This window comes from Dryas octopetala, chromosome 4 (genome assembly GCF_963921425.1).
Source record: "Dryas octopetala chromosome 4, drDryOcto1.1, whole genome shotgun sequence".
Lineage (NCBI taxonomy): Eukaryota > Viridiplantae > Streptophyta > Magnoliopsida > Rosales > Rosaceae > Dryas > Dryas octopetala.
In genome coordinates this window covers 17,797,256-17,824,774 of record NC_141369.1, presented here as the reverse complement: position 1 = coordinate 17,824,774, position 27,519 = coordinate 17,797,256, and the positions used below count along the sequence as shown (strand labels likewise).

General features: G+C 36.1%; 3 protein-coding genes across 6 annotated transcripts; 2 read left to right on the top strand and 1 right to left on the bottom strand.

Moving 5' to 3' along the window:
• Window positions 1–1,604: 1,604 nt before the first annotated feature.
• On the top strand, window positions 1,605–9,575 carry LOC147287557 (phosphoinositide phosphatase SAC2-like). 3 transcript variants are annotated; one of them, XM_086239481.1, is made up of 17 exons: window positions 1,611–1,753; window positions 1,995–2,115; window positions 2,832–3,036; window positions 3,123–3,288; window positions 3,985–4,207; window positions 4,665–4,741; window positions 5,099–5,286; window positions 5,367–5,464; window positions 5,600–5,733; window positions 5,824–5,952; window positions 6,143–6,512; window positions 7,061–7,182; window positions 7,348–7,452; window positions 7,658–7,837; window positions 8,034–8,207; window positions 8,575–8,671; window positions 8,878–9,575. In XM_086239481.1, exons 2-17 carry the CDS (start codon window positions 2,020–2,022, stop codon window positions 8,980–8,982), a joined length of 2,469 nt encoding a protein of 822 aa, XP_086095607.1. In that variant the 5' UTR covers window positions 1,611–1,753; window positions 1,995–2,019; the 3' UTR covers window positions 8,983–9,575. The 3 variants fall into 3 exon arrangements, with proteins under 3 accessions (XP_086095608.1, XP_086095607.1, XP_086095609.1); XM_086239482.1 differs by having other exon boundaries at window positions 1,605–2,115; window positions 8,581–8,671; XM_086239483.1 differs by lacking the exons at window positions 1,611–1,753; window positions 1,995–2,115; window positions 2,832–3,036 and having other exon boundaries at window positions 3,145–3,802.
• A 1,654-nt stretch (window positions 9,576–11,229) lies between these two features.
• Window positions 11,230–13,795, bottom strand: P40 (40s ribosomal protein SA). Its single transcript, XM_086239915.1, has 5 exons — window positions 13,563–13,795; window positions 12,573–12,835; window positions 12,198–12,395; window positions 11,839–12,055; window positions 11,230–11,580 (listed from the first exon to the last, which is right to left on the bottom strand). Exons 1-5 carry the CDS (start codon window positions 13,705–13,707, stop codon window positions 11,477–11,479), a joined length of 927 nt encoding a protein of 308 aa, XP_086096041.1. The 5' UTR covers window positions 13,708–13,795; the 3' UTR covers window positions 11,230–11,476.
• A 5,033-nt stretch (window positions 13,796–18,828) lies between these two features.
• On the top strand, window positions 18,829–27,415 carry EDA25 (CCAAT-binding factor). Of its 2 annotated transcripts, XM_086240346.1 has the most exons (16): window positions 18,829–19,547; window positions 20,089–20,164; window positions 20,907–21,026; window positions 21,165–21,240; window positions 21,928–21,996; window positions 22,109–22,189; window positions 22,836–22,907; window positions 23,861–23,953; window positions 24,204–24,359; window positions 24,575–24,658; window positions 24,737–24,880; window positions 25,009–25,098; window positions 25,299–25,381; window positions 25,472–25,825; window positions 26,153–26,375; window positions 26,546–27,415. In XM_086240346.1, exons 1-16 carry the CDS (start codon window positions 18,866–18,868, stop codon window positions 27,212–27,214), a joined length of 3,072 nt encoding a protein of 1,023 aa, XP_086096472.1. In that variant the 5' UTR covers window positions 18,829–18,865; the 3' UTR covers window positions 27,215–27,415. The 2 variants fall into 2 exon arrangements, with proteins under 2 accessions (XP_086096472.1, XP_086096471.1); XM_086240345.1 differs by having other exon boundaries at window positions 24,575–24,880.
• The last annotated feature ends 104 nt before the right edge of the window (window positions 27,416–27,519 follow it).

Below are 27,519 nucleotides of genomic sequence, written 5' to 3'. Positions count from 1 at the left end.
CAAACATAGCACTAAAGTATGTTTCAAATAGTACATATTGGATTTGGAGTACTTGCAAATGAGATATGGCATCCACGGTAGCCAAAGTAACACCCATTAAAATGAGTGAAAGTTGAAAAATGCAATATCAATTCTTATGATTCTTTTTGAAAGAGGTTAGTTCAAATTTTAATGAAATGTGCCATGATAAGTTATAATTAACCTATGTTAAAATTTGATTCTTTTTAATATAAAAAATAAAATTAAAAAAATTCCTATTAAAAAATGGAATTTCAGTGAAACAAATCGGAGATTGTACGCATCACGTTTGGAGGAAATTACGCTTGCTGCAACATGAGAGTTTTCTACAACCGGAAAAGATGACCTGTCACAAAAAAATTTTTATTTGCTGATTTTTTTTTTTTGTATAATAAATAAAAAACAGCTTGAGGTGTGAATAAGGCAACATGACGTATATATAGGAGGAGTGTATTAATTGCACGGCCCAACATTACAATCAATTGGAAATTTGGAATGGGTGACTGAGTGAGAATGAAATTTGAAATTCTCTTATTATGGTAATTTTTGAATTTTTAAAACAATCGGAATTAAAATGATTTGCTTATTTGTCGGCATTACCAAATTGAAAATTTAAGAATGCATGGATGACATGTTAATGCACAATGATTGCGAAACCAACCATAAAATTAGTCCTGTGACATAAAAAAAAAACCATAAATTCGGACATCGGGAGTATAAATTTTCACATACAGATTATTCATAAGAATTAAGAATTAAATTTCTTGTTTGAAACAATTGAAAATAACTAAATAAGTTTAACAATTTTAATTAAGAAAATTTGTCTATTACAAAATTAGAAAAAAGAAAAAGAAAATGCATGAATGATACATTTATATACAAATAATATAAGATGAATTGTAAAATTCAAACATTTGTTGAATTCTAAAATATATAAAAAAAAAGTCTTTAATTATTGATATATATGATTTACGAATAATTACATGTATTTGACCTTTATCAAGAAAATTGAATGTTAGACTTCTTGATAAAAAAACAAATATTGAGAATAACTATTTGAGTACAAATAATGCATGTAACTCTTTAATTCACAAGAAGGAGGAGACAAATTGAGCAAAGGAAGGCATATTAGTATATTCTCACTTCCAATATTTTTCTTTCTAAATAAATACAATTTTTCCTTTTTAAAAGTGAATAATTATTGGGAATACGTCCCCCACTCCACCCAAGTGAACAAATAAATTATGCACCATATGCCAAAAAGACAAAATCCCTCAAATACTGGAAATAAAATAAAGAATTTTTCATTTCTTATTTGAATTCGACAATAATGAAGATATAAATAATTGCAAAAACCATTTGGTGAATTTGGTAAATCTTGAGTTGACTCGGCCAGTCACTTTCTTTTTTTTTTCTTTTTTTTGGTTTGGTCTGAGCGAGGCACTTTCTTACAAACAAAAAAACATAATAATAATAATTTGATTAATTTCAGTATTATAAATTGACCCAGCAAGGAAATAATTTTTTTTTTAATTTAAAAAAAAGGAGGGAGTATTATTTATTAATATAGTTTTTTGTGGATACAGAGGCGAAAGCTGTCCTTGCCTTTCTTTCTCTGCTTCCTAGAAGATCTGAGCTTTTCTCTGTCTGCTTTGCTTAATAAGCAAAACAGAGAACCAGAGGCAGAGAGCTTAGCTTGTTTCTTCGACTCTCCCTCAGCTTTCTTTGTATCTTTGTAATAGTTTGTTTCTGTTGCTCTTTCAAACTTGTTTGTATTTGTACTCCCAAACACATATCTATATATATTACAGGCTGTTCGTCTCTCATTGTGTAACGCATATATATATTTGTGTGTGTGTTTGTGTATGTGTATGTGTTGTGTATATAGAATTTGAGGTTGTGAAGGTTTTCTGCAGTGGAGTTTGGTTGTAAAGTGTTTTGAAGCAAAAGCTTTATTTTGCCCGGGCTTTTTTCAGGCTCGGGTTGATCCGAATCCGAATCATGACCTCCGAGAAAGAGCTCCCTAATCGGGTTGAACCAGAACCTGAACACAGTTCTTGCTTTCTGCAGAAGTTCAAGCTCTACGAGACTCCCTCGGTACTGTATTTGTTTTCCTATTCTGTTATATTTTGTTTTTGTGCTATATGTATGCTTCTCAGTATTAACTTGGAATTGTACGTGGGTTAATTTTAAGCTTTGATCTGTTATTGGGTTGATTTCTTTTTTGGAATTCGATTGTGTTCATTGGTGGTTTTTGCATCGGCTGGATCAGCATGATATGTATCAAGGCTATCGTTAGTTCTGTAAAGCTGGATTTGACATGAAGGTGGATGGTGTTGAACTCATTCCAATTCAGTCTTGACACAAATGTTTTGGATTTAAACAGTTTTGGTTGTACAAGTCGACTTTATGATTTGGGTTTCTGAATTTTTGTTGTTTTGAGTTCAAATATGCTAATTTGTTATGCTGAATCAGGAGCCTATGTTTATCTTGACCTGATGTCAATCTAATTCATTTTTTCTATTAAAAATTCAGAGCAATGAAGCTTGAATATTTACCTTATAATCTCTTTCTGTTCTTATTTCATTTGGAAATGTCATGTCTTTTGAATTCTTTTTAATAGAAATTTAACATGAATGGCTTTGGTTGTTGAAATAGTTGCTGATCTGCTGTCTGTTTTGTTGCTCTCATTTTAGGAATATAGGAAAACCAAATGTGTGAATGCCTTCCTTTGTTAATTTTTTTCACCTGTTTTTTGTGCCAATTGTTGAACTCAGCTATCATTATTCATTAATAAAACTTTGTATGCACAGAATTTTTATATGATAGGAAGAGACAAAAGCAGAACCTTATGGAGGGTGTTAAAGATTGACAGAATGGATCCATCTGAGTTAAACATTCTTGAAGATACTGCAACATACACGGATAATGAGTGCTACGACCTTCTAAAACGGATACATGAAGGAAACAAGTCAATGGGTGGACTTAAATTTATCACCATTTGTTATGGAATTGTTGGTATGACTTATTTGCATGGTTTTATACATTTGCACATTTTTTGCCTTCTTAATTTGAAATCTCAAGATGTGTTCTTCTGATTTTAGGGTTTGTGAAATTTCTGGAACCTTATTACATGCTTATTATTACAAAAAGAAGGAAGATTGGAGCAATTTGTGGTCATGCAATCTATGCAATAACCAAGAGCGAGATGATTCCAATTCCAAATTCTTCTGTGCGGTCAAAATTGGCTTATTCTAAGAATGAGAACAGGTCTTTTGTCCATTCTGCATGTAAATGTAATATGTACTTGGTACTTCTAAAGAGATTTAAGAGAGTAGCATTCAGAACTTTACATTGCCCATTTGTATTTTGATAAGAATTGTGCCATGGTGTTATGTTATTTTGGTTTCAATTAATTTGTCTGGGGCAAATAGTCTGGTCTGATGTCATCTTTTAGTAGTAGAAAGTTCTTCACTGTGGAGGTAATCTCTGTACTGTACTGTTAATACACCCTTCAATGTGAAATTAATGATGTGGGCCTTGTCGGTTCACGTGGCTCTTGTTCTTCTGGTACTTTTAGTTTGTCTTTACTAAGATAAAACTAATAATGAATCTTACAGATGATTCATTTGACAAATATGTTGTGTTTTCTGTTAGATCCTTCTTTGTCAATACTGTTTTCTAGGGGCTATTGCCACTTTCCTTGCCAGTTCATTTCCTGCAACTGTGCAGGGGCAAACTTCATTGCCGTTGTGATGTAATATAACATGTTGAATGAGACAAGGTATTATCAGGGTTTCACTGGGGAAAATCACTTTCTTTCCTTTTTTACTTTTGTTTTCTCTTTTTCTGGTTAATATTTGTATTTCATAAAGTTGTTTCATCGCTATTGTTTCTCTTTGATTATTTTATAAAAATATTTTTTGATGTACTTCGCTCCTCCTTTTCTTTTTTTGGTTGACATAGATACAAGAAGCTCTTATGCACAGTGGACCTCACAAAGGACTTCTTTTTCAGCTACTCATACCATGTCATGTGTAGTCTACAAAAGAACTTATGTGATAATAAGACAGGATCATTCCTTTATGAAACAATGTTTGTTTGGAATGAGTATTTGACTCGTGGAATCCGAAATTGTCTGAAGAATACTCTCTGGACAGTTGCGTTAGTGTACGGATTCTTTAAACAGGTATGAACTCTAAATTCTAAAGCGGCACTGCTTATATGTAGAGATTTAAACGATTTCTTACTGGAGCATGGTGGAACTTCTTTTGAAATTTAAGTTCCTTATATTTGTTATTGATTTATGTGAGTGTGACTAGTGTACCCATTTTCGAAGTCTGCAAAAATCTTGGTTTCTGATGTGATATTTAATGAGTAACTTTAGGGCATTAGCCTGTTAATGTTTTCTTATGTTGGGAGAATATGTTTTCTATTTTTTAAGATTCACAGAATGTTAAAATAAATTGACACTATGGCTTTGGTAAGTTGGGCAGATATCTCATGACGTTGACAGTGTAGTGATTAATGCAGGATTTCATCCTTGGTAGTTTTTCGTCAGGAAATGTTATGCACATTGTTTTGTACTTTTATGGTAACTTGAAAAGTTTGATATGATATTAATGGTTTCATGCTTCAATTTCTAGGTCAATCTTTCTGTTTCTGGCAAGGATTTCAAGTTGACCCTCATTGCAAGACGTTCCCGTCACTTTGCCGGCACCAGGTTTGGACACTTGATAATGCATGTTTTCTGAATTAGTTAATGGTTAATGCTATATTCTTTATATTAGTCTCATACACTTGAGTTCCCATCTGCATGACCCATTGCCATACCATGTTCTCCTCTTAGTGATCTATGAGGAGCGGATGGTGGAACATAGCTAGTTCTTCCTCATTTACATTGACTTATGGTTGTAGCTTTCATCCTGTGTTGGCTTGTGCTTCCAATTTCAGTAATAGGTCACTGAGGGCCGGAGATTCCCAAAAGCTGAATAATTTATTTCTTCTTTTTTCTAGAATGAACTTTCTCCCATTATGCCTTATTTGAAATTTATAATCTTTTTCCCTATCCTCTGTGCAGATATTTAAAGCGAGGTGTAAACGAAAAAGGTAGAGTAGCTAATGATGTTGAGACAGAACAAATTGTTATTGAAGATGTGCTTGAAGGATGCCCAGTGCAGATAAGTTCTGTTGTGCAAAACCGAGGCTCTATTCCCCTTTTCTGGTCCCAGGAAACCTCACGGTTAAATATCAAACCTGACATAATATGTATGACTTCAGCAAACCCACTTGTTTTATTCTCAGTGGTTATTTCTCTTAGATTCCACTGACTTTCTATCTTTTTCCAGTATCAACAAAGGATCCTAATTATGAGGCCACAAGACTTCATTTTGAGAATCTTGTCAAGAGATATGGAAATCCAATAATTATTTTGAATTTGATCAAGGTAGAACTTGTTTATTTGAATGGACATCCATGCTTCTCTTTTTTCTATCCTTGCATATATATTTTAACCTCAAATGTGGTCGTCCTTCAACTCTCTTCTCATCTTCTCTTCTTGTTATAATGATTGTTATACTAGACAAGTGAGAAGAAGCCTAGAGAAACAATTCTCCGCGCAGAATTTGCAAATGCTATCAGATTTATCAATAAGAGTTTAACAACCGAGAGCCGCCTAAGATTTCTCCATTGGGATCTACACAAACATGCCAGAAGGTACATAGCTTTCCTTTTTTTATTATAGGTAAAAAAGTTTCTGCGACTCAAAAGTATGGTTGAGATTAATAGAACCTGTATCATATGCAGTAAAACCACCAATGTGTTGGCGCATCTAGGAAAAGTGGCTACACAAGCATTGAACTTAACTGGAATCTTCTATTGTCAAGTAACCCCAAATTTAATGCCTGAGGGATTATTAAACGGTTCCTGCTTTGAGTAAGTTCTTCTTGTAAAGACACCACCTCTTTGACTTGGCATTCCTTGTTGCATGCTTTCTTTATCAGTAGTCTTAAAGTAGATATATATATATATAGTTAGTTATATACACTTGTAGGTGCTTTAAAGTATGTATGTATAGAAGTACTTGCAAACTACCTACAATGCTGACAAATTTGATGTGTTGCAGGCAAAATGATGATGATGGTGACTGCTTTTCACATAACTGTTCCAGTAAAGATGAGGATGCTGATAGCCTGGAAACAGAAATTAGCAATGGTATGGGTGGTGATGATGCAAGCAGGAATTACAATGCCAAACCCCCAATGCTTCAGAAAGGGGTCCTGAGGACCAATTGCATAGACTGTTTAGATCGCACAAACGTTGCCCAATATGCTTATGGGCTAGTTGCTCTTGGACATCAGCTCCATGCTTTAGGATTTTTAGAATCCCCAGATATTGATCTAGATAACCCTCTGGCTGAAGATTTGATGAGAGTTTATGAGACAATGGGTGACACACTTGCATTTCAGTATGGTGGTTCTGCAGCTCACAATAAGGTAATCCTTCTAAACATTTCCTGCAGGAGAGTACTTAAAGTTCATGATTTCAGATCTCAACTTCCAGTCTTTCTTCAATGTTTTTCCAATGTGGGTTTCTGATATAAATAATGGTGTGAATAATCTATTGGATTTAAATGGGGAAGCTGGAAGTGGTAACTGTTAGTATATTACATCAAAGCTATTGATCATATCATATGTTTGTTTCTTGGTGAGTCCTCCTCTATGGAATTGTGGGTTTCAAACTTTTCATTAAATAGTTGGACCTCTATGTCAAGGTAGTTATCCTGTTCTAAAGCTCTGAAGTACTAATGTTGCCATGCCTTTTTGAGTGGGTACAACCGTACAAGGCCCATGACAAGACCCTGACTTGATCCAGATTTGAAAGAGGCAATGTGACTCCTCCCATTTTCCTTTAAACCTTGGCCCTATTAAATGGTCTTCATTGTGTTGGTTGATTCCTTTTTGTTTCTTGTTGGAATTTTATTCTAATTATTGATTTAACTTCAGCACTCTCCGTTCAATTTTTCCTTGTTGATCTGAAACAGATATTCTCTGAGAGAAGAGGCCAATGGAAGGCAGCAACTCAGTCCCAGGAGTTCTTCAGAACTCTACAACGGTTTTACAGTAATGCCTACATGGATGCTGAGAAACAAGATGCTATAAATGTGTAAGTCAAATAAGCCCATTTTATTATTAGCAGGTCAATAGCTGTAGTTGGTTTTTGTCAAAGAAAACTCAAGGACCCTGAAAGTTACACCCTTATATACTTGGCACATTTTCATGGGAGTAATGTAAACCAACAAATGTGCTATTTCACTTTATAATTGTGCAGATTCCTAGGGCACTTTCAACCACTACAGAATAAACCAGCACTGTGGGAATTGGATTCAGACCAGCATTACAATGTTGGGAGCCGTAATCCTAATGACAATGTTAGGTATGAAATGTTATGTGTTTGTTCTTTGTTACAAAACTTCGGAGGGAGAACACCATAAAGAAAAGTATACACATCCATGCACCCGATGTTCTTTTGAGTTCTGAACTAATATTATAGTTTTTGTCTGTCTGATATTATGAAAAGGAATAAATAGGATATGGCTTGCTCTACATATAACTTACGAGACAATTTTCCGTATATGTAGGTCATTTATCAAAAGGTCACTATCTGATGGCAATATTCTCTGCGATAGTGATTCACCTATGGCAAGTACAGATGTTGGACACAATCAGCCTTTGTCTGAAATTGCACAAGGAGGTAGCAAGGCTATTTCAGAGTCTGCACCAGCAATCCCAACTTGTGAAAGTGAGATATCTTATTGCAGGTATGCTTGCATTGCAGCTCATATACTCGTTACCAATTCTAGGTTTCTTAGCCAAAACATTGAATGGTCAACCTATCTCTTTATTGGTGTAGGCCTATGATCATTTCTTTTTCCTTTTATTTTCAAGTGTTGGAGTTGAAGGTCTAAAAGATTTTTATGTCGATCCATCTTCCAGTCTAATAATGTCTTTTTGTAGGTTTACTTCCTCAATGCCTTGTAAGCAGCTTTTTAGTGGGATGCAAGAGGACCAATACCTCAAAAGTGATCATAATTTTTATGATGAGCATGATGACGACTGTAACTTCTCAAATTTTCTGGATGCGGAGTGGTTGTCTTCATCCGGGAATTCTTGTGAAGAAATAGGTGGAAGGTACTTGTTCTATTCTCTCACAAAATAAGCATGCAGGTACTTTCCAAGCTGTGGACATTCATTATGGCCAATTGGTGTCTCATGTAGAGCTACCTTTTGTTCTTATTCTCTTAAATCTCTTTGCTTATCACCCCTTTTCTGTAGTATATGTGCGATGAGGTGTCCCATTTTTACTATATCCATATATAACTGGTGTGCTTCTTTTAATTTAAAACTGTAATTGCAATGTGAGGAAATGAATTGTTCATGCATGGACCTTTTATTGGAACCTATTAGATTGGAATCTTCTTAGCTTTCTCTCTACCTGACTGTGGGTCGTAAAATTAACTGCTTAGTTCTGACAACTGACAATTGGTTGGTTTCTTAGCTATAGGTCTATTGCCAGCCTTTCATCGGATAATCTTGTGTATGGACCAAAAATTGAAACCAGCACATCTGCTAGTGAATCTGGATCCATAAAAAAGGTCGGTTATTTGTCATTTACTTGTGAATGTTGTTCAAATTTTACAATTTAGTTGGCTTTTATTTTTCTGGGATGGTATCTGCCTAAGATTGATTTCCAAACTAGCAATATCCTGTTAGGCGTATGGAACTATTAAATTTGTCCTCTTTATTTTCCTGCATTTGAGGATAGAAACAAATTGTTAATTCCTTTTTTCTCATTTATCAGGGCAAAGAACATTGTGAACCTGAGGTCAGTTGTGATGATGTGACCCCTGAGTATTCCAATACCTTCATGAACTGGGTAGCTAATGGGGAGTTGCTGTTTCTTTGAAGTTAACTAGAAGGTTTTGCATCATAACTCTAATTCAACCCGTCCGAAGGATTTGGGTTCCTGTACAGAAAATAAGTGGTAAGATATCGACCAAAAGAGAATACTACCGGGATTTTCTGAGAAATTTATTCTTCTAGGTGGAAATTAATTCTTGGGTCATTGAGAACTCACAGTATATCTTCTCATGGAAGCCATTGTCCATGATAGGGGAGTAAAGATAAAGTATCAATAAGCAACTCTTAGAGTTTTCCTCAACTACACCCCTTCTTGTAGGTTCTAAAATCTCAAAAATTAATTACCTGTAGATATTAGATAACAACACATTTCCTTCTTTTTAATCTCAATTTGTAGGTTCATATTTCGTTCCGTTTTTCATTTTCTTTTCATGTCCATTTGTTGAGGAAACTGGATTACCCAATGTGTGGGTCAACATCAGTTCATATTCTTGTGGTACTGCACAAAATTTTTGATTTCCTTGAGAAGTACGGTGTTATTGGAATGCAATGCATCTACACTTGCAGCTGCATGGAGTTTCATATATGTTATATGGAACTTGATTGCATTTGTGAGTTAACATGCTGTCCTCGAACATACCCTTACTGGAAGTAATATTGTCAATACTTTGGTTTACTCTATTTCCAAAGAAAATTAAATCCCAAGAAATTGAAAAATTGGAATGAGGAACATGATAGTATCATAGTAAGTAATGTCACCCCAATACTCATGGAAATTGGAGTTCGTAATCTCTGAAGTAAAGCATAAATTGGAAATTGTGAATCTTGAGAACAGATTGCTCAGGCCACAATGACAAGGGTTTTTTTTTTTTTTCCTATTTATAGTTTCCCCATGAAGAGTGCAAATTTATCAACTTAAAATGCCAGAAGGCGTTTGATGCAACCAAATCATTGTTCATTAATATATGTGGAAGGGCATGTGCTACTCATTGCATTTAACGTAGCTATGAAGTTTGAATGGCTATCACAGAGCAAGATGATTGGGAAAGAACCAAAAAAATGATGAATAATTTCACAAAATCTCGCATCCTAACACATTTTTATGATAAACCAGGCAACCAGCATAATAATGACAGCCATTTCTTAATTTCCCACCATCACGTCTTATCTGATACTTTACCAAATTTTGAAAACTATTAGGCCTTGTTTGATGCATAGCATTAGATTGGATAAGATAAATCACTAAATTCATAGATATTTAAGAAAGAAGGTTTTAACTTGAAGGAATCATATGTGAATAAGATGAACTAATTATAAAAGAAAATTTATTATTTTTGGAATTCGGTCTCCCTAAAAATGGTGGGATTAGTGGTAAAAGGGTTTTCTCTTCTTCCTTCAAGGCTTCAAGTTAGAATACATCTTTCATCTTCTTTCTTGAATACACATGAATCATTTATCTTATCCAATCCAATTTTTTGCATCGAACGAGACCTTAATCTACTCCTCACATACGAATATTTCCAAACTGCACCTCCCTTCAACTTCAACCACTTGCATTCTGTGGTTTGGTGCAGATCAAACCCATGACCACCACCCTTCCTTTGCAGGCTCCTAGTCCTATGCTCACCATCTTTGCAAGTGTGGTGTGCCTTGGAATAGGCTTAATTGGCCTGCCTTCAACAGGGCAGGGATGGATGTGGAATATTTAGAAATCTCCCCAAGTCCAACACTAACACCATCCATTGTCGGTGGAGCTCCACAAAGATCAGGCCCTCAGCCCCTAATATTTTAGTTCTGAATGGAATGAAAAATTAGTCTCAACCGAGCTAACGAAAGCAGGCACACATACTTGCAGCAGGGAATGAAAATTATGAAATATTACTTGAATAAGTTTATTTACGCTAGTTAATTGTATTTGATGCATTTTCATGCATGCTGCAGACAAGAAATTAAATTTCAAATTTCGAGCAATCAAAAATATGAAAATTAAAACTAAAATAATTAAAAATTTTAACAAAATTTCAATAATTTTGTTTTGTTAATATTTCAAAACTTGATAAAAACGAAAATATTTCAAAATTTAATTTCATGGCTTCATTGCTGTAATTTTTTAGCCATTTGTTTGTATGTTCTTTGTTAGGTTAACATAAAACTGTGGTTTCTCCTTTTTAGTACCAAAAAAGTCTTTATTTGCCATTAAACCCCGACTCACCAGCAATTTACCAAAATCCATGTAAAGCTCACTTGCTACATCTGTCAGCAATCACATGTAATGCATCAAAATAGGCGGCAATTCATAAAACATGAGAGATTCAAGGAATGATTGTGTAAAGAACAAGACAATTAAAATAACGCATATCACTTGGGATAACATCTCAAAATCTCAAAGAAAAACGCAGATCTAGAACTTAAAACTGTTTCAAAAACAATCCATTTTCTGAAATGGAATGAGAATCCTTAAAATACCCAAAAAAAAAGAAAAAAAAGAAAAAAGAAAATCTAGTTCCATTACAGGAAGAACTGAGAAGACACTTCCAAAATTATTCCCAACCAGTAGCAGCAGCAGGAGCAGCTGGAGCACCTTCAACTGCGGTAGAGGGAATCTGTGGGGGAGGAACGGCATCCCATTCTGATGATAAAGGTGCTGCAAACATAAACAGTAAAATACAAGAAAATGTGAGCATAGGTAGATAGGCAAAACAAGATGTATAATTTTCCCATCACAAGTATTTTAGTCAACAAGAAATTTTGTTACTTCAAGCATAAATATTACTAGACAAGAGCGGATTTAAATAGAGCACAGAAGAAAAGTACTAGTTCAGAAAATTGTAGCAGAGCAACAACCAAGGTAAGATGGTGCTAACACAAATCTACAACAATAACAAGGGTTGACATGTAGAACCTGGTTCTGCAGTCCAGTTGACACCAGATACCGCTGGGATAGCTGCTGGTACTTCTGCAGGCCAAGGAGCATCAGCAATTTGAGCAGGCCATTGATCTGCAGAAAGGCCACCAACACCGGCCGAATAGTCTGTGATTCCATAATCTGGGGCAGGAGCTGAGTCTTCCTCCTCCTGTTGCTTGGCCTCCTCAGGCTCTCTATAGAAGAACAAGTCCACCTGCACATTGAAATTTGGGCAAACAAAAGAAATTTAGAAGATACTCTAATATAAACCCACAAGTTTCTTCCAAATAATGAACAAGAGTCCAAAATTAGAATTCCAAATTAAAACACATCAGAAGTGTCTGTCAGTGGTTTACCATGACATCCCACTTATGCCCTGGCCGAAGGGAGCCACGCATCTGCAAAACCATCCTGGCCAGCAACCAGAAAAGACATCCGATGCTGTGTTTTCCCTTGTTATTGGCTGGGATGCCAATGTCAACATAACGCATGGGAGAATCAGTATCGCAGAAAGCAATAGTTGGAATATTCCCGAGAGCAGCTTCCTTAATTGGCTGTGAGCACATCAACATTATTAGAATACAAAGGGCAAATAAATGAAGCATAAGATTGGGAAAAAGTGCATTACCTAATAACGGACATACATATACAGACACACGAAATACATGAAGATTTCACAATTACTGGAAATGAAAGATGCAAAACTGCTAGAAATGAAAGATGTCTGTCACCTGGTGATCAGTTCTTGGATCAGTCAGAATAAGAAGACGGGGCTCATTGAATGATGTCTGGAGCTGATTGGTAAATGTTCCAGGAGTGTGCCTCCCAGCAATTGCATTAGCACCAGTGTGCTGAGCGAATTTCAGGACGGCCCTCTGACCATAAGGCCTTGCTGACTGGACAATGATGTCCTTGGGGTTCTCAATCGCAACAATCACCCTTGCTGCCAGCTGCAGCTTTTCCCACGTCTTTCCAAGGTTGATTATGTAAATCCCTGAAAAATGATCATTATCAGTATTCAGGCATAAATAGTCAATTCAATAGCTGCAAGCTTTATCCCAATGACAAACAGCTAACCAGTTTACAAGGAGAGAAGTATAACACACAGAGCAAAACCAAACAACCCATGTATATGTCAAGATATAATTAAAAAGCATAACCAAAACATAACATTTTATGCATTATCAATTTGCTTCCCAACTACTCATCACTACACAATCCAAATTATCAAATTTCTTGTTTTATAAGTCCAGACCATGTAGGTACAATCCAGAAACAAAAAACAATACAACTACAAACACTTTGTTTTGATTGTTATTGAATCAAACATTTCATTTTCTGAAATCAAGGTGCCATAAACCAATTAAATGATAAATTGAATCCAAGTCAGCTGTTTAAACAGGTGAAATGAATATGCATTCAAAAGAAAAAACAGAGCAACACAATTTACCAGCACGACCAAATGATATCAAAGCTGAACCGTACACACCAGATCTAGCAAAAGCACATTATACCCAACAAACCCTGTACCCCAAAAGATGCTCTCCTCCATTAAAGCTCAAACTAAAAAGCTTCAGTCATCCCAAACAAACAAACATAACAAATCTAAGCTTTCATATTATATCACATATAGTTTCTCAGCATCCATACAAAAAACCCAAAAGCACGAATAAAAAAGTAAAACATAAAATAAAACCTGAAATGAACAAACGAAATTATACCATCGTTGCGGCGCTTGAAGACGTATCTTTCCATCTGGTAATCACAGTTCTTGGTGCCCAGATGGACCTCAGCAGCCAACATCATCTGGATGTCGGCCTCCTTTTGTGATAGTGAACGCGGTGGTGCAGCAGTTGTGGTCGCCATGGCTGAGACTTCGGCGGAGAGAGAGGAGTGAAAACCCTAGCCTCGGGGGTTTTGAGTGCTTGGAGAGTGAAAACGAGGCTGTGCAAGGGATGCTGCTTTGTAGTCTTTTTATATGGGCAAGAAACCCTAGCTCTTTTCCTCTTTTTTTCTTCGGTATTTTCCTATTTTCTTTATTTTTTTGTATATCGGTATACAAAAGTAAAATTAGAAAATAAATTTTCACAAAAATATATTTTTCTACCCACAAGTTAAGCAATTATCATTTGTTTTCAATTTCAATATATTTTTTTTTTTGGGGTACAAATGTACAATTCTATTTCTTTAGCCTCTCTTCATCTTGTTTTTTGTTTATTTTTTTGTTTTTACCATAAAATGGGTTGGGCCTACTCGGCCCTTGAAAAGTTCAGCCTAGGCCCTAAACCATTTTGGCCCTAAAGATTAGACGGATTGGACCACAAGTTAGGCCCAGGTTCTGCTAAGGACCGATAATGGGCTGCCCTATTTGCTCTATCAAATGCATTGATGGATTTGATTGATGGTGTGTCAAAATTACTACTTTAGTCTTTTTGTGTGCTAATCAATCAAAACTACGTTGTTTTACCGTGTAAGCTCAATTAGTTATTTTTTAGATCACTCTTTAAAGATCATCTCTATAAAAAATTAACCAAATCATGAATTGTTTAGTCATGTAACTATTTTTAAATAAACATATGATTTTGGTAACACTTAGACTCGTTATTTGTTTATTCAATAACAGTTACATAATCAAAACATTTTCGATTTGGTAAATTTTTTGCATAGATAATCTTCAAAGGGTGATTAAAAAATGAACGGTTCCAATTATGAACCTATAATGTAAACGACGTAATTTTTATTAATTAGTATGAGATCAACATATAAGGATTAGTAGAGGATCCAAATAAGACATGTTGGTCTTTTTTTGTTTAATTAAAAATTTATTTTCTCTAGGATCAAATTGGTTAACTCACTATATTCAAGATATGTTGAAGGAAGAAATAGAGACTAATTAATAAATTTTGTGCAAGTTAAAAGCAGGAGATGAATTAATTATATAAGGGGTTGATATCCCACTATTTTGTGGGAATTAGAAGAGATAAGTTTCTCTCATAACTAAATTGATCTTATTCCTTCAACTTGGACAAAAGTTAAAAATTAATCTCTATTTCTTCTTTCAATATACATGCATGTGCCCTTAGATCATCGCACTTGTTGAATCATATAGGCTTTTATATATGCGTGAGAAAATGAATTCAGTTATATAAATATATAAATATAAAAACAAAAGGCAATAACTCAAATCTAAAACATGATGATATGTTCACTGTTCCTTTCTCAAAAGATATAATATAGCACTTCCTCTTCTATTCCATCTAAAGTCAGCAACATATGCTTGTCACATAAGCTCAATAGTAAGGTAAAGAGAAAATACATTCTAAACAGCATTTACCTTCAAGACAAATGGAACAAATTACAACCTTTCATGTGTACAGTGAATACGATTCCCCTTCAAGTTCTACTATTCTCTGACCCAAAAAGAAGAAGTCATCTTCTATCCTACAAAACTGCTGGCAACTTTGTTCTAAATTAACTATCTGAAACAGCCACAAACATATAACAATGTCATTAGGAATCAGTAAATAGCAATGATTTGTATTTACATTCAATTGCCTTCTAGCAAGCATCTCATCCTACTTTATCGATCTATTATACCTTCAATGAAGGCCAAATACTAAGTGAAAAGTTCTTGCCAAGTCATTCATAAATTCTTAACACAAAAATGACTTTGTTCACCTGCTGGAACTTCACACCATCTCCAAAATTATATATCAACTGCCTTAGTTTTGAGCAGGAATTTCCTGCCTTGCTTCTCAAGGCAACGCTGAAATTGCTTGCGAACTTCGCCATCCATTGATGGGTCGACGATATCAGGTCCAAACTCAACATATCCTGCTCCAACAACCACAAGTTTCTTTGGGATTTCTGACAAGGGCAAAGCTCTGTAGGTAACACTATTTTCTTCTCATCAACTTCATCTTTCTGGGACACCATGGCGGGTAAATCAATCTCAACACAGGAGCACTTAACACCATGCTTTGAATCCGAATGCTTAAGTACATGATACAAGTGAGAGGAATGAATAAGAGCCTGGACATATATAAAACCAGGAACCTATATATATTGGAGAAAATTAATTAAGTTTAGCATGCAATTAATGCAAGCTAGTATGCAACTAATACCAATATAAACGGAGGAGAAACACATGCATCTAGCCTTCTAGGTCTTGGCTTTGTTTTTATTTTTTATTTTGTATAAATTATATATTTAAAACTGTCAATTTTATGAACTGGATGATTTTATTAGCCTCATGGATACACATATATAGGTACAGATGTCTTATTGCCTAAGAACATACAACTCCTAGCTAGAAGGAATACAACTATACAATTATGTTTAGAACTCTAATGGCTGGAAGGTAACTTGGGAGACAATCGAGTAGGATTCTTGTCAGTAAAGAAGCTGCGGTAACAAAAACTTTTACGACATAATATTTCTTTATATTTTTGGCCAATGACATAATATTTATATTAATCAAAGGTATAATTAAAAAATTCTAAACTAATTTATTTTAATATAAATTTCTTCATGCTATTATAAGAATATTTAGGTGACACATGTGTTACTAAATATATGGATCAGGTTGGGCATTAGTCTGGTTTGGACTTTTTGCTACTAGTTTTGGAAGTGGTTCAGTTGGGTAGAGCCTTAGTGGTCCAGTTGAGTAATCAATGGCATTATTGTAATATACGTGACATTTAATGATTATTATTGCATGTCTCAAAACTTTTTTTAAAAATAAATCCGTTCATTTTGAGTAATTATTCTAATGTACAGTATAACCGTAATACTATTATGTGGTATATATAATTAATCAATCCACGTGTTATAATATAAGTGAACATTATTAATATTATATCATATAAGTATCAAATCGTCCTTCACATATATTATAAGGTTAATTACAAATATATACCTCAACTATACATCACTTGTCAATTGGGTATCTCATGTTCAAAAACTTTCATTCGGGTACATCAACTTCAATATTTTGTCAACTTAGTACCTCCGTTACTTTGACCGTTAGAAGGACCGTTAATTGGCTATGTGGCGCTGACGTGGCACAAGCGGACCCACCACTAAACGTTGACTTGTCTTTTAAAAAAAGCTACGTGGACAAAAATTAATAAAAAAAATCAATAAAACCTTTAAAATTATATAAAATTGAAAAAAAAAAAAAAAACGAAGCCAGCCCCTTCCCCTGCCCGGCCTCACCTCCCCCTTCCTCCCCCCACCCAGCCCAGTCGCACTGTCCGTCGGCAACTATGTAAACTGTTCAATGGAGAAAGAGAAAGGGAAACGTACTCTGCAGAGATGAATGCAAGGTTGGGGCTTCCGAGAAAGGAGAAAGCAACGAATTCTGATTTATTCGGGATCAGAGTGGGCAGTAGAAGGCTGAAGCAAGCAGATCAACAGGTCTGGATCTACAATCGTCTTCTTCTTCTCCTCCTCCTCTGGTGGCGCATCATCACCACCAGGCTCCATTGTTCCTCTTGAATGATGGTTAGTTCTTGTTTTTCAAATCAATTTTGATTTTAGCTAAAAAAAATTTTGGGGAAGAAAAATCGATTTTGGATGTTTGATGGTTTTGATTGATGGGTTTTCCTTAAATAATTAATTTTTTTAATCTTGCAATGAGTTTTTGTTTTCTGTTTGGGAGAGTTTAGGGTTGGGTGGGAGGGGGTGCGACGGGCCAAGGGGGTTGGGTTTGGGGGGAGGGGCGGGGGAGTTGGAGGGGGTGGCCTGTGTTTGGGGGGGAAAGGCAGGGTGAGGTGGGGTGTTGCTAGGAGAGGGGGCGTCGGGGGGGGTGTTGGTGGTGAGGGGCGTCGAGGAAAAAGAAGAGGAAGAGGCTGGGTTGGGCAAGATAAGGGCGGGCTGGGGTGGGGGGTGCGATGGAGCTGGTTGGGGCTGGGTGGCAGAGGGAGGGGCGAGGATTGGTGGAAGAAGGAGGTGTTGCAGAGGGGAGGGGAGGCAAAGAGAAAGAGAGAGAAAGTGAGAGGAGGGAGGTGGGAGGTGGGTCGGGTCTGGTCAGGGTGGGGTGGGGTGGGGTGGCGGGGGGAAAGTGTGGCCTGGGTTTGGGGGGGAAGGACGAGGGATGTGGAGGGGGTAGGGGAGGAAAGGGGAATGAGGGGGCTAGGTGGGGAGGTGAGGCCGGGCCTGGCTTCGTTTATTTTTTATTTTATTTTTTTTTCAATTCTATATAATTTTAAGGGTTTTATTGATTTTTTTATTAATTTTTGTCCACGTGGCTTTTTTTTTAAAGACAAGTCAACGTTTAGTGGTGGGTCCGCTTATGCTAGGTCAGTGCTATATAAGTAGTTAACGGTCCTTCTAACGGTCAAAGTAATGGAGATACTAAGTTGACGAAATATTGAAGTTGATGTACTCGAATGAAAGTTTTTGAACATGAGGTACCCAGTTGACAAGTGATGTATAGTTGAGGCATATATTTATAATTAACCCTATATTATAACATGTGAATTAATTACAACCATCAACCATTACCCAGTAGCCCACACTCTCACTATATAGACCAAACCCCAAGAGCTTTGAGCCTACGAAACTTTAATAACCTCAACTCATAATTTACATTGAAGTTCATATAAAATTTAGTTTTACAATTTATTTTGTCCCAAAATTTTCCAAATAAGAGAAATGTGTTTCCAACTTCCAAGGATCTCTATAAATCTATGAAGAAAATTTTCCAGATCATATTATAAAATTCTCCAAAAGCTTTCATAGGACCAAATAACACTTAACCCTGAGCTTGGGTTCTCCCCTAAATCTCCAACAAAAAAAAACAAAAAAGAAGCCTTAGGTTGGGTTTGAGAATTGTGTCTGGGCCTTAAAATGAAGGCCAGGCCATCATTGTGGCCCTCTCTTAAATTTAATTGGACCTAAACCCATTTCCTTAAACCCTAAACTCTAGCAGAAAGGAAACAAAAAAAAACTGGGAGGGATTAGTGTTATGTCCCAAAGCTTTCATCTGTTCTTCTGTTATAGTTGCATTCCATAGCCAGCTATGGCGGACACAAAATCTAAGAAACCCTCAAACAAACCAGAAGATATAGAGCACCTCAAGTCTGACATAGCCTCCTTCGCTTCCTCCCTCGGCCTCGCAACCTCTCTCCCACCATCTTCTTCTTCAGGTTTCAACGATGTCGATTTTCGCAAACCTGGTCCCAAAAAGCCCCAAAAGAAGCCAAAACCAGCTCCAAACCAAAAACCCACAAAAACCCAGAAGCCAAATAACCAGAATTTCAAGCCTAATGAAAAACCCGATTCAAAAACGAAGCCGAAACCCGCTCTCGCTTCTCTTGCAGATAGCAATAACAAGGACAAAGCGAAGAACTTTGAGAGGTTCAAGAACCTTCCCAAGCTGCCATTGATGGCAGCTAGTAACTTGGGAGTGTGGTATGAGGAGGCTGATGAATTGGAAGGGAAAGTGCTTGCGAAGGCGAAGAAAGTGGAGGTGAAGAATGCGGAGGAGTGGAAGAGTGTGGTGGCCAAGAAGAGGGAGCTTGGAGAGAGGTTAATGGCACAATTTGTAGCTGACTACGAGTCGTCAAAAGGGAAGAGTGGGGACATTAAGCTGTTGATTAACACACAGAGGTCCGGGACTGCATCCGATAAGGTCTCGGCCTTTTCGGTCTTGATTGGGGACAATCCCATTGCCAATATGAGGTCCCTTGATTCACTTTTAGGTAATTTTTCAGTGTATAGTTAGTCACATATACTCGAAAAAGAGAATGACAGTTAATGACTCAGTAAAGCTAGGCCTTTCCCAACTCGAGTTGTGTTTCTGTTAAAATATGTGGGGCAAAGGTTGTTCTATGTGCTTCATCCTTCATTCTTCTACATGGTGTGTGTATATGTGTGTTTTGTTGTTTCAGTTGTAGTGATTGCTGATTTGTTTCTATTTGGACTTGGCAGTCACGGCTTTTAGCCTCATTCTACATGATACTTTATTACTGAACGTATCATATAGATTCATTTAGTCAGGGAGATGCAAATAATCAATGTTTCCTGCTATTCAATGCCTATATTATATTACATTTGACCAAAGGCTAACTTACTAGAATCAATCTAGAATATCTCAATTGATTGACATCATATTTTGAATCTGACCAAGCACTTCAGTTTAGTTGGAAGCTGCGTGGGGATTCTTTCATTCTATTTGCACCTTCACTGGCATTATTTTGTTGAATCTTTGAGTTAAATTTTATTGGAACTTGTTTGTTGCAGGAATGGTAACATCAAAAGTGGGAAAGCGGTATGCATTTGCAGGTTTTGAAGCATTGAGAGAATTGTTTCTTTCAAGGTTCGCTCTCTCTCTCTCTCTCTCTCCATTTATATATGTATAAGTGGGTGCAATCATATGCATCAATTAGTCTGGAAAGTGACTAACTAGAATTTTACCTTTTGCGGTGGCTTGAGGCATAACGGCTTAAATATGTGAGGCCTGTCTCAGAACTACTTTCATTCAACGGTAAAGTGAAATGAAGTTCCAATACTAAACACCCTAACCAGAGATTGTACAGAAGACACAACAGTAGAACTCCAGTGACAGAAACAAAACAGCAAAGCTCATTAACCTCTCACCCAAACCACAAAGAAAAGATCGAACTACTAAAGAAGCCCATCTTATACCATAATCCATTTATGACCATGCTGCAGCAATTGAAACAAAGTAGTCCAGTGCCTCATTATGGAAATTGTCATTATTTCATGCTATACTAAATTCTTATTCTTCTATGCTCCATGCTGTAAGTGAAGTTGAAGGTTACCTATTTGGTGTGTCCCATGTTATATGGTCTGATATTCCTATAAAATAATGTTATATGGTCTGATATGGTTTGACAAAAGTGAAAAAGTAAAGAACAGATATCATGTAAATTTAGTAAGAAGCCACTCCCCTTATGATTGCTTATGATTAATGGTATTTGTTTGTCTACTTGATTTTGCATTAGAACTTTGACTCAACAATTGTTGAACTTTTCATATGTATGAATTTTTGCGACTTACTGCTGCTCTGATGTGCCATATATGATTCCTTTTGCTAGTTTATTACCTGATCGTAAGCTTAAGAGCCTCTTACAACGTTCGTTAAATCATGTTCCTGAGACAAAAGATGGTTATTCTCTTCTACTTCTCTGGTATTGGGAGGAATGCTTGAAACAAAGGTACATGTTTTTGTTCTTTCTTCCTTTTTCCCCAAAATCTTCCCCTCCCCAAATAAAAATAATATTTGGCATAAACCTTTCATTCATTCAAGGAAATTTCATTCTATTCCTAACTTGAACATGAATAATGTCTCTCAGGTATGAACGCTTTGTTTTTGCTCTTGAGGAAGCATCAAAAGATATGTTACCTGAACTTAAAAACAAGGCATTGAAGGTTAGAGTTCTGTATGTTTCTTTTCGGTACTCTGCTGCCAGTGTATCCCCCTTTTTCATTTCATTTCCTTTCCTTTCTTATCCTATGACTATGAAATCTCTGGTTTCTCATGAGCTTTCAACATTCATTTTCTATAGATCACCAGTCAAAAAGTTTCTTCATTACAAATCATGTCTGCTCTTTAAAGTACTAATTGTTAAAGTGAAACTTGGAAGTATGGTATGTTTGTAAGAAATATGCATCTATTTACATTTGTAAGCACGTTTGTTGTGACCAATATTTATTTGCTATATGTAAGTTTAAGGTTGTAGTGACCAACTGACCATTACTATATAGGTTGAAAGCCATTTGTTGCCAAAATTTACAAAAGAAACCTTTCTTTCCTTTTCCTTGTTCTTGCTCAATATTACATGATATAACAAGCTATATGTATGAAGATGCATAGTACTCATATGATTTTCGGATCTTTGCCACAATTGCTTAAGAAAAAGAAAATTGAAGTTACCTTTTCAAAAATGTTCAAAGTTGCATACTATGCTTATAAAACAGAAGGATGAAAATTTCATATATATGTCTATTTGGAGACATTCTTTATCAGTTTTGGTCTAAGTGAAGTTGTTGGAAACATCTATGATATGCTGACATGAGTTTTGATCCATACTTACATATCTTCATAACTGCTTTCAGACTATATATATCCTGCTAAAGAGTAAATCGGAGCAAGAGCGCAGATTACTCTCCGCGCTAGTTAACAAAGTAAGTTTACACTGAATTTTGGCCTTGTCTACATACACATGTTAAAGAAAATATTTTATTATAACTATCAACCTGGTTCATTGTCTATTTTCTTTCTTTTGGCCACTTTCAGCTGGGAGATCCTAAAAATAAGGGTGCATCTGATGCTGATTTTCACTTATCAAACCTTTTGTCTGACCATCCAAACATGAAGGTACAACTATCTAGCTTAGCGAAATCTAATTTTGCTTTATTTATATGTTGCCGCCCATTAGTTTGGTTAACTCCATTTGCCCACATGTTTCAACCAATGAGAGACAATATGAGATTTCAGGGGAATTGAGGAACAGAGCACTGTGTACAAATAGGAGAGGAGAGAGTTTGCACTGAATTGAAAAACCAGCTTGATGAACTTGGCCCATTTTGCCACTTGAACAATATTTTTACCTTTAACTCCTGAGCTTGAAGAGAGAACAGATGTATACAGACTTTTTTTTCATTATCATTTATATATATGTAACCACCATATGGTTTTTAGTGATTACAGTGGTGGTTTTTTCTTTTAATTTGTGTTTCTTTTTGAATATATATATATATATTTTAAACATCATGCTTATGAAGTTATGAGTATCTCAAACAGTTTTACCATAGAGGATATTTTACCTTTTTACATATGAAACAAGTCTTCTAAATTGTGTTGCTATCTAATATGTGCATTATCTGATTTTATCTCAACAATAATGACAGGAATTATTATCATGCTTATGGCACATGTATTTTTCTTCTCCTTAATTTCAAATCTGAATAATCATTTTGGTGCCTTCGCATCCTTTATTCTACTAAGAGCTCCTTTTGAACAGGCTGTGGTGATTGATGAGGTGGACTCTTTTCTCTTTCGGCCGCATTTGGGCCTACAAGCAAAATACCATGCTGTAAGTGCCATCCAAAACACTACTAATAATTTATCTCTACCATCTAATCTGGAGTAAGCTTGTAGAATTCTTTTTATTTTCAGCTTTCATAGTTATTTTTCTTTTTTTGGTTGATTCTTTGGCTTTAAGTGTTGTTGAAATATAAGTTTTAGTATATGTGATGGTGGATCTTTAAAACTACATGTTGCACTGGCTAATGTTGTCGTCGCAAAGTGATTAAACATTAAGAGGAGTGCAGTGCATTGGAGTTCATGTCATCCTAAAAAAAAAAAAAAAGAAAGAAGAAAAACTTCTGACAATGAAATCATAAAACATTTGGATGAAAAAAGCGTGAAAAAAAAAAAAGACTGGAAACAGGGGCACAAGATATTGTACTTATCATAAGATGCTTCACATTTGCTTTTTTTCTTTTTCTTTTTTATGAGAAACAAAACTTTCATTCAAAATGAAAGAGAAAACAATCAGTGAACAAGGAGTCCACTGAAATACAGGAAAAACACATTTGCTTGCACTACAGACCTTGTTTAAAAAAGTTGGTTTTAAGGAGATAAATCTCATGAGTGATGGAAATTTAAACATGTATGTTTCCTCTTAACTTTTTTGCATACAAGAATGCATTTGTATTGTTTGAGACCTTATGAGCAAAGTGCATGTGTTTTTAACGTTCCCTTAACATTTTTACATATAAGAATGCATTTGTATTGTCTGAGACGTTATGAGCAAAGTGCATTGAGTATTTTTTTGTTTTTCTGTTGATTATTATACTGTCTGAAATTGCCTTTGTACCTGTACATATATAATTCTTTTTGGATGTACTTATAATTTTTTTTTGGTTTTAAATATTTAGTACTTTATGAGCCATGGATGAAGTCAAAACTTCTGTATACTGCCTACGTTCATTTTGATATGGTACAACTTGCAAACCTTGTTGAACTACACTTTTACATATGCAGGTTAACTTTTTGAGCCAAATTCGTCTAAGTCATAAAGGAGATGGACCAAAGGTGGCAAAACGTTTGATAGATGTATATTTTGCACTTTTCAAGGTATTAATGAACTAAGTTTGCTTTTGAATATATTTATCATCAATAATGCTTGAGATTGAAGTTCCTCAGCTCCTAAATAAGTAAGACACATCCTTTTCGTCTTGACTTATGATGATTTCATGGATGTTTCTGATGAATAGACCTTCACATATCAACATAGGATTTGTAATGCAGCTAATGCTTGAAGTGTATTATTACAATTGCCTAAATTATGGAATTAGAAACAAATGTTCACAAAGTAAAATTTCAGGTACTGATTTCTGAGGCTGGTGGTGGTCAAAAGATGGATAAAAGTGAGAAAGCTGGGTTTAAAAAACCACTCAATTCTCTTAAGGATAATGAAGGGAAGAGCTCGTCAGATTCTCATGTTGAATTGGATTCACGTCTTCTATCAGCTCTACTAATGGTTGGTACAAATATTTCTTGGGTCTACATCAAGGTTTACTGCATATAGTATGCATTCTCATCTTTCATAAGAACGTAGCTATGCCATCTCATATGTTCCTCTTGGTGTCTTTTTCATAGAAAAAAAAAGAAGCTATTAAATTTTGAGCTTAGAAAAACATTTTCCCGAATAATTTACTAACTACTTCTACATGCCTTCCCTTTCCATCCTCACAGGGAGTAAATAGAGCATTTCCATTTGTCTCCAGCACCGAGGCTGATGACATCATCGAGGTCCAAACACCAATGCTTTTCCAGCTGGTAAGCTCAAAGCTTTTGTTTCATAACTTGGATTTAGCTATATCCTGTGCATGGAATTTAATGTGGACCTTTATGCAGGTTCATTCTAAGAATTTTAATGTAGGAGTTCAAGCATTGATGCTTCTCGATAAGATATCATCTAAGAATCAAATTGTCAGTGATAGGTTTTACCGAGCCTTGTACTCAAAACTATTACTTCCAGCTGCCATGAATACTTCCAAGGCAAGTAGACCTGGATTTATTTACAGTCTTTATTTAGAGTTAATGGTTTTGTGGCATGCAACCATTTCTCATATTCTCTCTTTTATTCAATTAAATATCTTTCTGTATTTACATGGCTTGCTTTTCAGGCGGAAATGTTTATTGGACTTATTCTGAGAGCAATGAAAAGTGATGTGAACCTGAAGCGTGCAGCTGCTTTCGCAAAGCGTCTAATGCAGGTTTGAATTTAATTATATTCTTTGTGTCTTTATTGTGCTTTTGTTATCAATAAGTATTGGGGAAAAATATTTTCAGTTACTGATTTTTTTTTTACTTGGGGGAGGGGTTACTGTTTGAGAATTTGTATTTTGCTACTTTATATTTTGGAGTTCCTTCTGCTGCACTTAGTGATTTTTTTAATTGTTTACTATTTGGACAGGTCTCCCTTCAGCAGCCGCCTCAATATGCATGTGGATGCCTCTTCCTCCTCTCTGAAGTTCTTAAAGCAAGGCCCCCTTTATGGTAAGCCTGGTGCTATTTTGGAGATCTGTGCACTGGATTTAATCCAAGATAGACAAATAAATACTATTCTACTTGGCTATCCTGACACAGGAACCTAGTGCTCCAGAATGAGTCAGCTGATGATGAACTTGAGCATTTTGAAGATGTTGTAGAAGAAACTGATAATGAACCCACCCCTGTCTCAAAGAAACAAGAACTTGATGTTGATCTTGTTCAAAGCAGTGATGCTGCTAATTCTGATCATGATTCTTCAGAAGATGGTAATGATTCTCCTGCCCCTTATTCTGAAGATGAAGGATCTGATGAAGCAGAGGAATTTCTTGTGAGAAATGATTTAAAGGACTCCACAGCACCTGGTCGTAATGGGCAACAACCACAAGTATCCTCTAAGAGCTCTGGGCTGCCTGGAGGCTATGATCCACGGCACAGAGAGCCCTCTTACTGGTCAGTTGTCATTATTAAGCTTCTCTACATTGTATCAATACCAGAACCCATTTCTTCTGGGCCTTTGACCACTGTATTGCTTCTGATGGAAACCAAAAAATTGAATAAAGTCAATAGAAATTGTGCAATATGTAATACTTAATTAGTTGTTTGAGCACATGGTAATGATCTAACAACTTCTCCCAAAGGGGGGAAAAAATGAAAGGGAAAGTAAAAGTCAAATAAGTTTTCTGCTGTAACAACCCACTGCAGGATTTCTTATACCTTGCACCCTTTCTTTTAATAATATGTTGCTTGTATTCAATTTCTTTCTTTATGGGCGATCAGCAATGCAGATCGTGTAAGCTGGTGGGAGCTGACAGTACTTGCTTCACATGTGCACCCTTCAGTTTCTACCATGGCAAAGACGCTTCTCTCTGGGGCCAATATTGTCTATAATGGAAACCCACTGAATGACCTATCACTGACTGCCTTTCTGGACAAGTTCATGGAGAAGAAACCAAAAGCAACTACATGGCATGGTGGTTCACAAATTGAACCTGCGAAAAAGGTCAGCTTGTTTTCTTAACTTGTATACAGAGTTAGCATCTTGCCTTCTGTCTTCACTTAAGAGAAGATCTTGTTTTCTTCTCTCATGCTCTTGAATGATTGGAGTACCATACTGATGGAGTTATGGGCACTTGCCCAAATCAAGCTTCTTAATGAGTGTTTTTGTTTCAGCTTGACATGAACAACCATTTCATTGGACCAGAAATTCTCTCATTGGCTGAGGCAGATGTACCCCCAGAAGATCTTGTCTTCCACAAGTTCTATATGAATAAAATGAATTCTTCAAAGAAACCAAAGAAGAAAAAGAAGAAGGCAAGAGAAGAAGATGAAGCTGCTACAGAACTGTTTGACGTGGACGGTGGTGATGAGAGTGATAACGAAGAGATTGATAATATGCTGGATTCTGCTAATCTTGCTTTGGAGGCAGATGGTGACTATGAGTATGATGATCTTGACCAAGTTGCAAATGAAGAAGATGAAGACCTGGTTGGCAATGTCAGTGATGCTGAGCTGGACCTGCCCTCAGATATTGGAGAGGGAGAAGATTTTGACGCCACTGCAAACAGTGATCAAAGCGACGACGACGATGCTATTGATATAGGGGATGCAGATGATGACGATGCTGACGACGACGATGCCATTGATATAGGGGATGCAGATGATGATAACGTTAATGAGAATGATCTAAGGAAAAGCAAACGGAAACGTGGGAAGTCTGCAGCATCCCCATTTGCAAGTTTGGAAGAATACGAGCATTTGCTAAATGAGGATCTCCCTGCTCAAAAGGAATCTGGGGAGAAGAAGCCCAAGTCACGGAAGAAGAGAAAGTCGTCTGACTAAGAACTGCCTTGTTTTTTTTCTTTTTCAGGAGTTGTCTAGTTGACTAAGTCGAGTTTAGTTCATCTCGTATATTCATACCCAGGAAAGCAACATCAGAAAATTTTGTTTGAGCCTTGTCTATGTTGTGCAATTAGTGTTGTCGCCTGTTGGCCTTTTCACATGAAAAGCACCTACACATCATTGTACCGTTAACATTGTCAATGGAAGAAGCATTAGACATTTTCATGTTCAAGCCGCTGAGAAAGTTTGTTCCGTAAGTCTCTTTATGTTTCATTTTTCTTGGTCATTTGGTTCAAAGGTTGGAC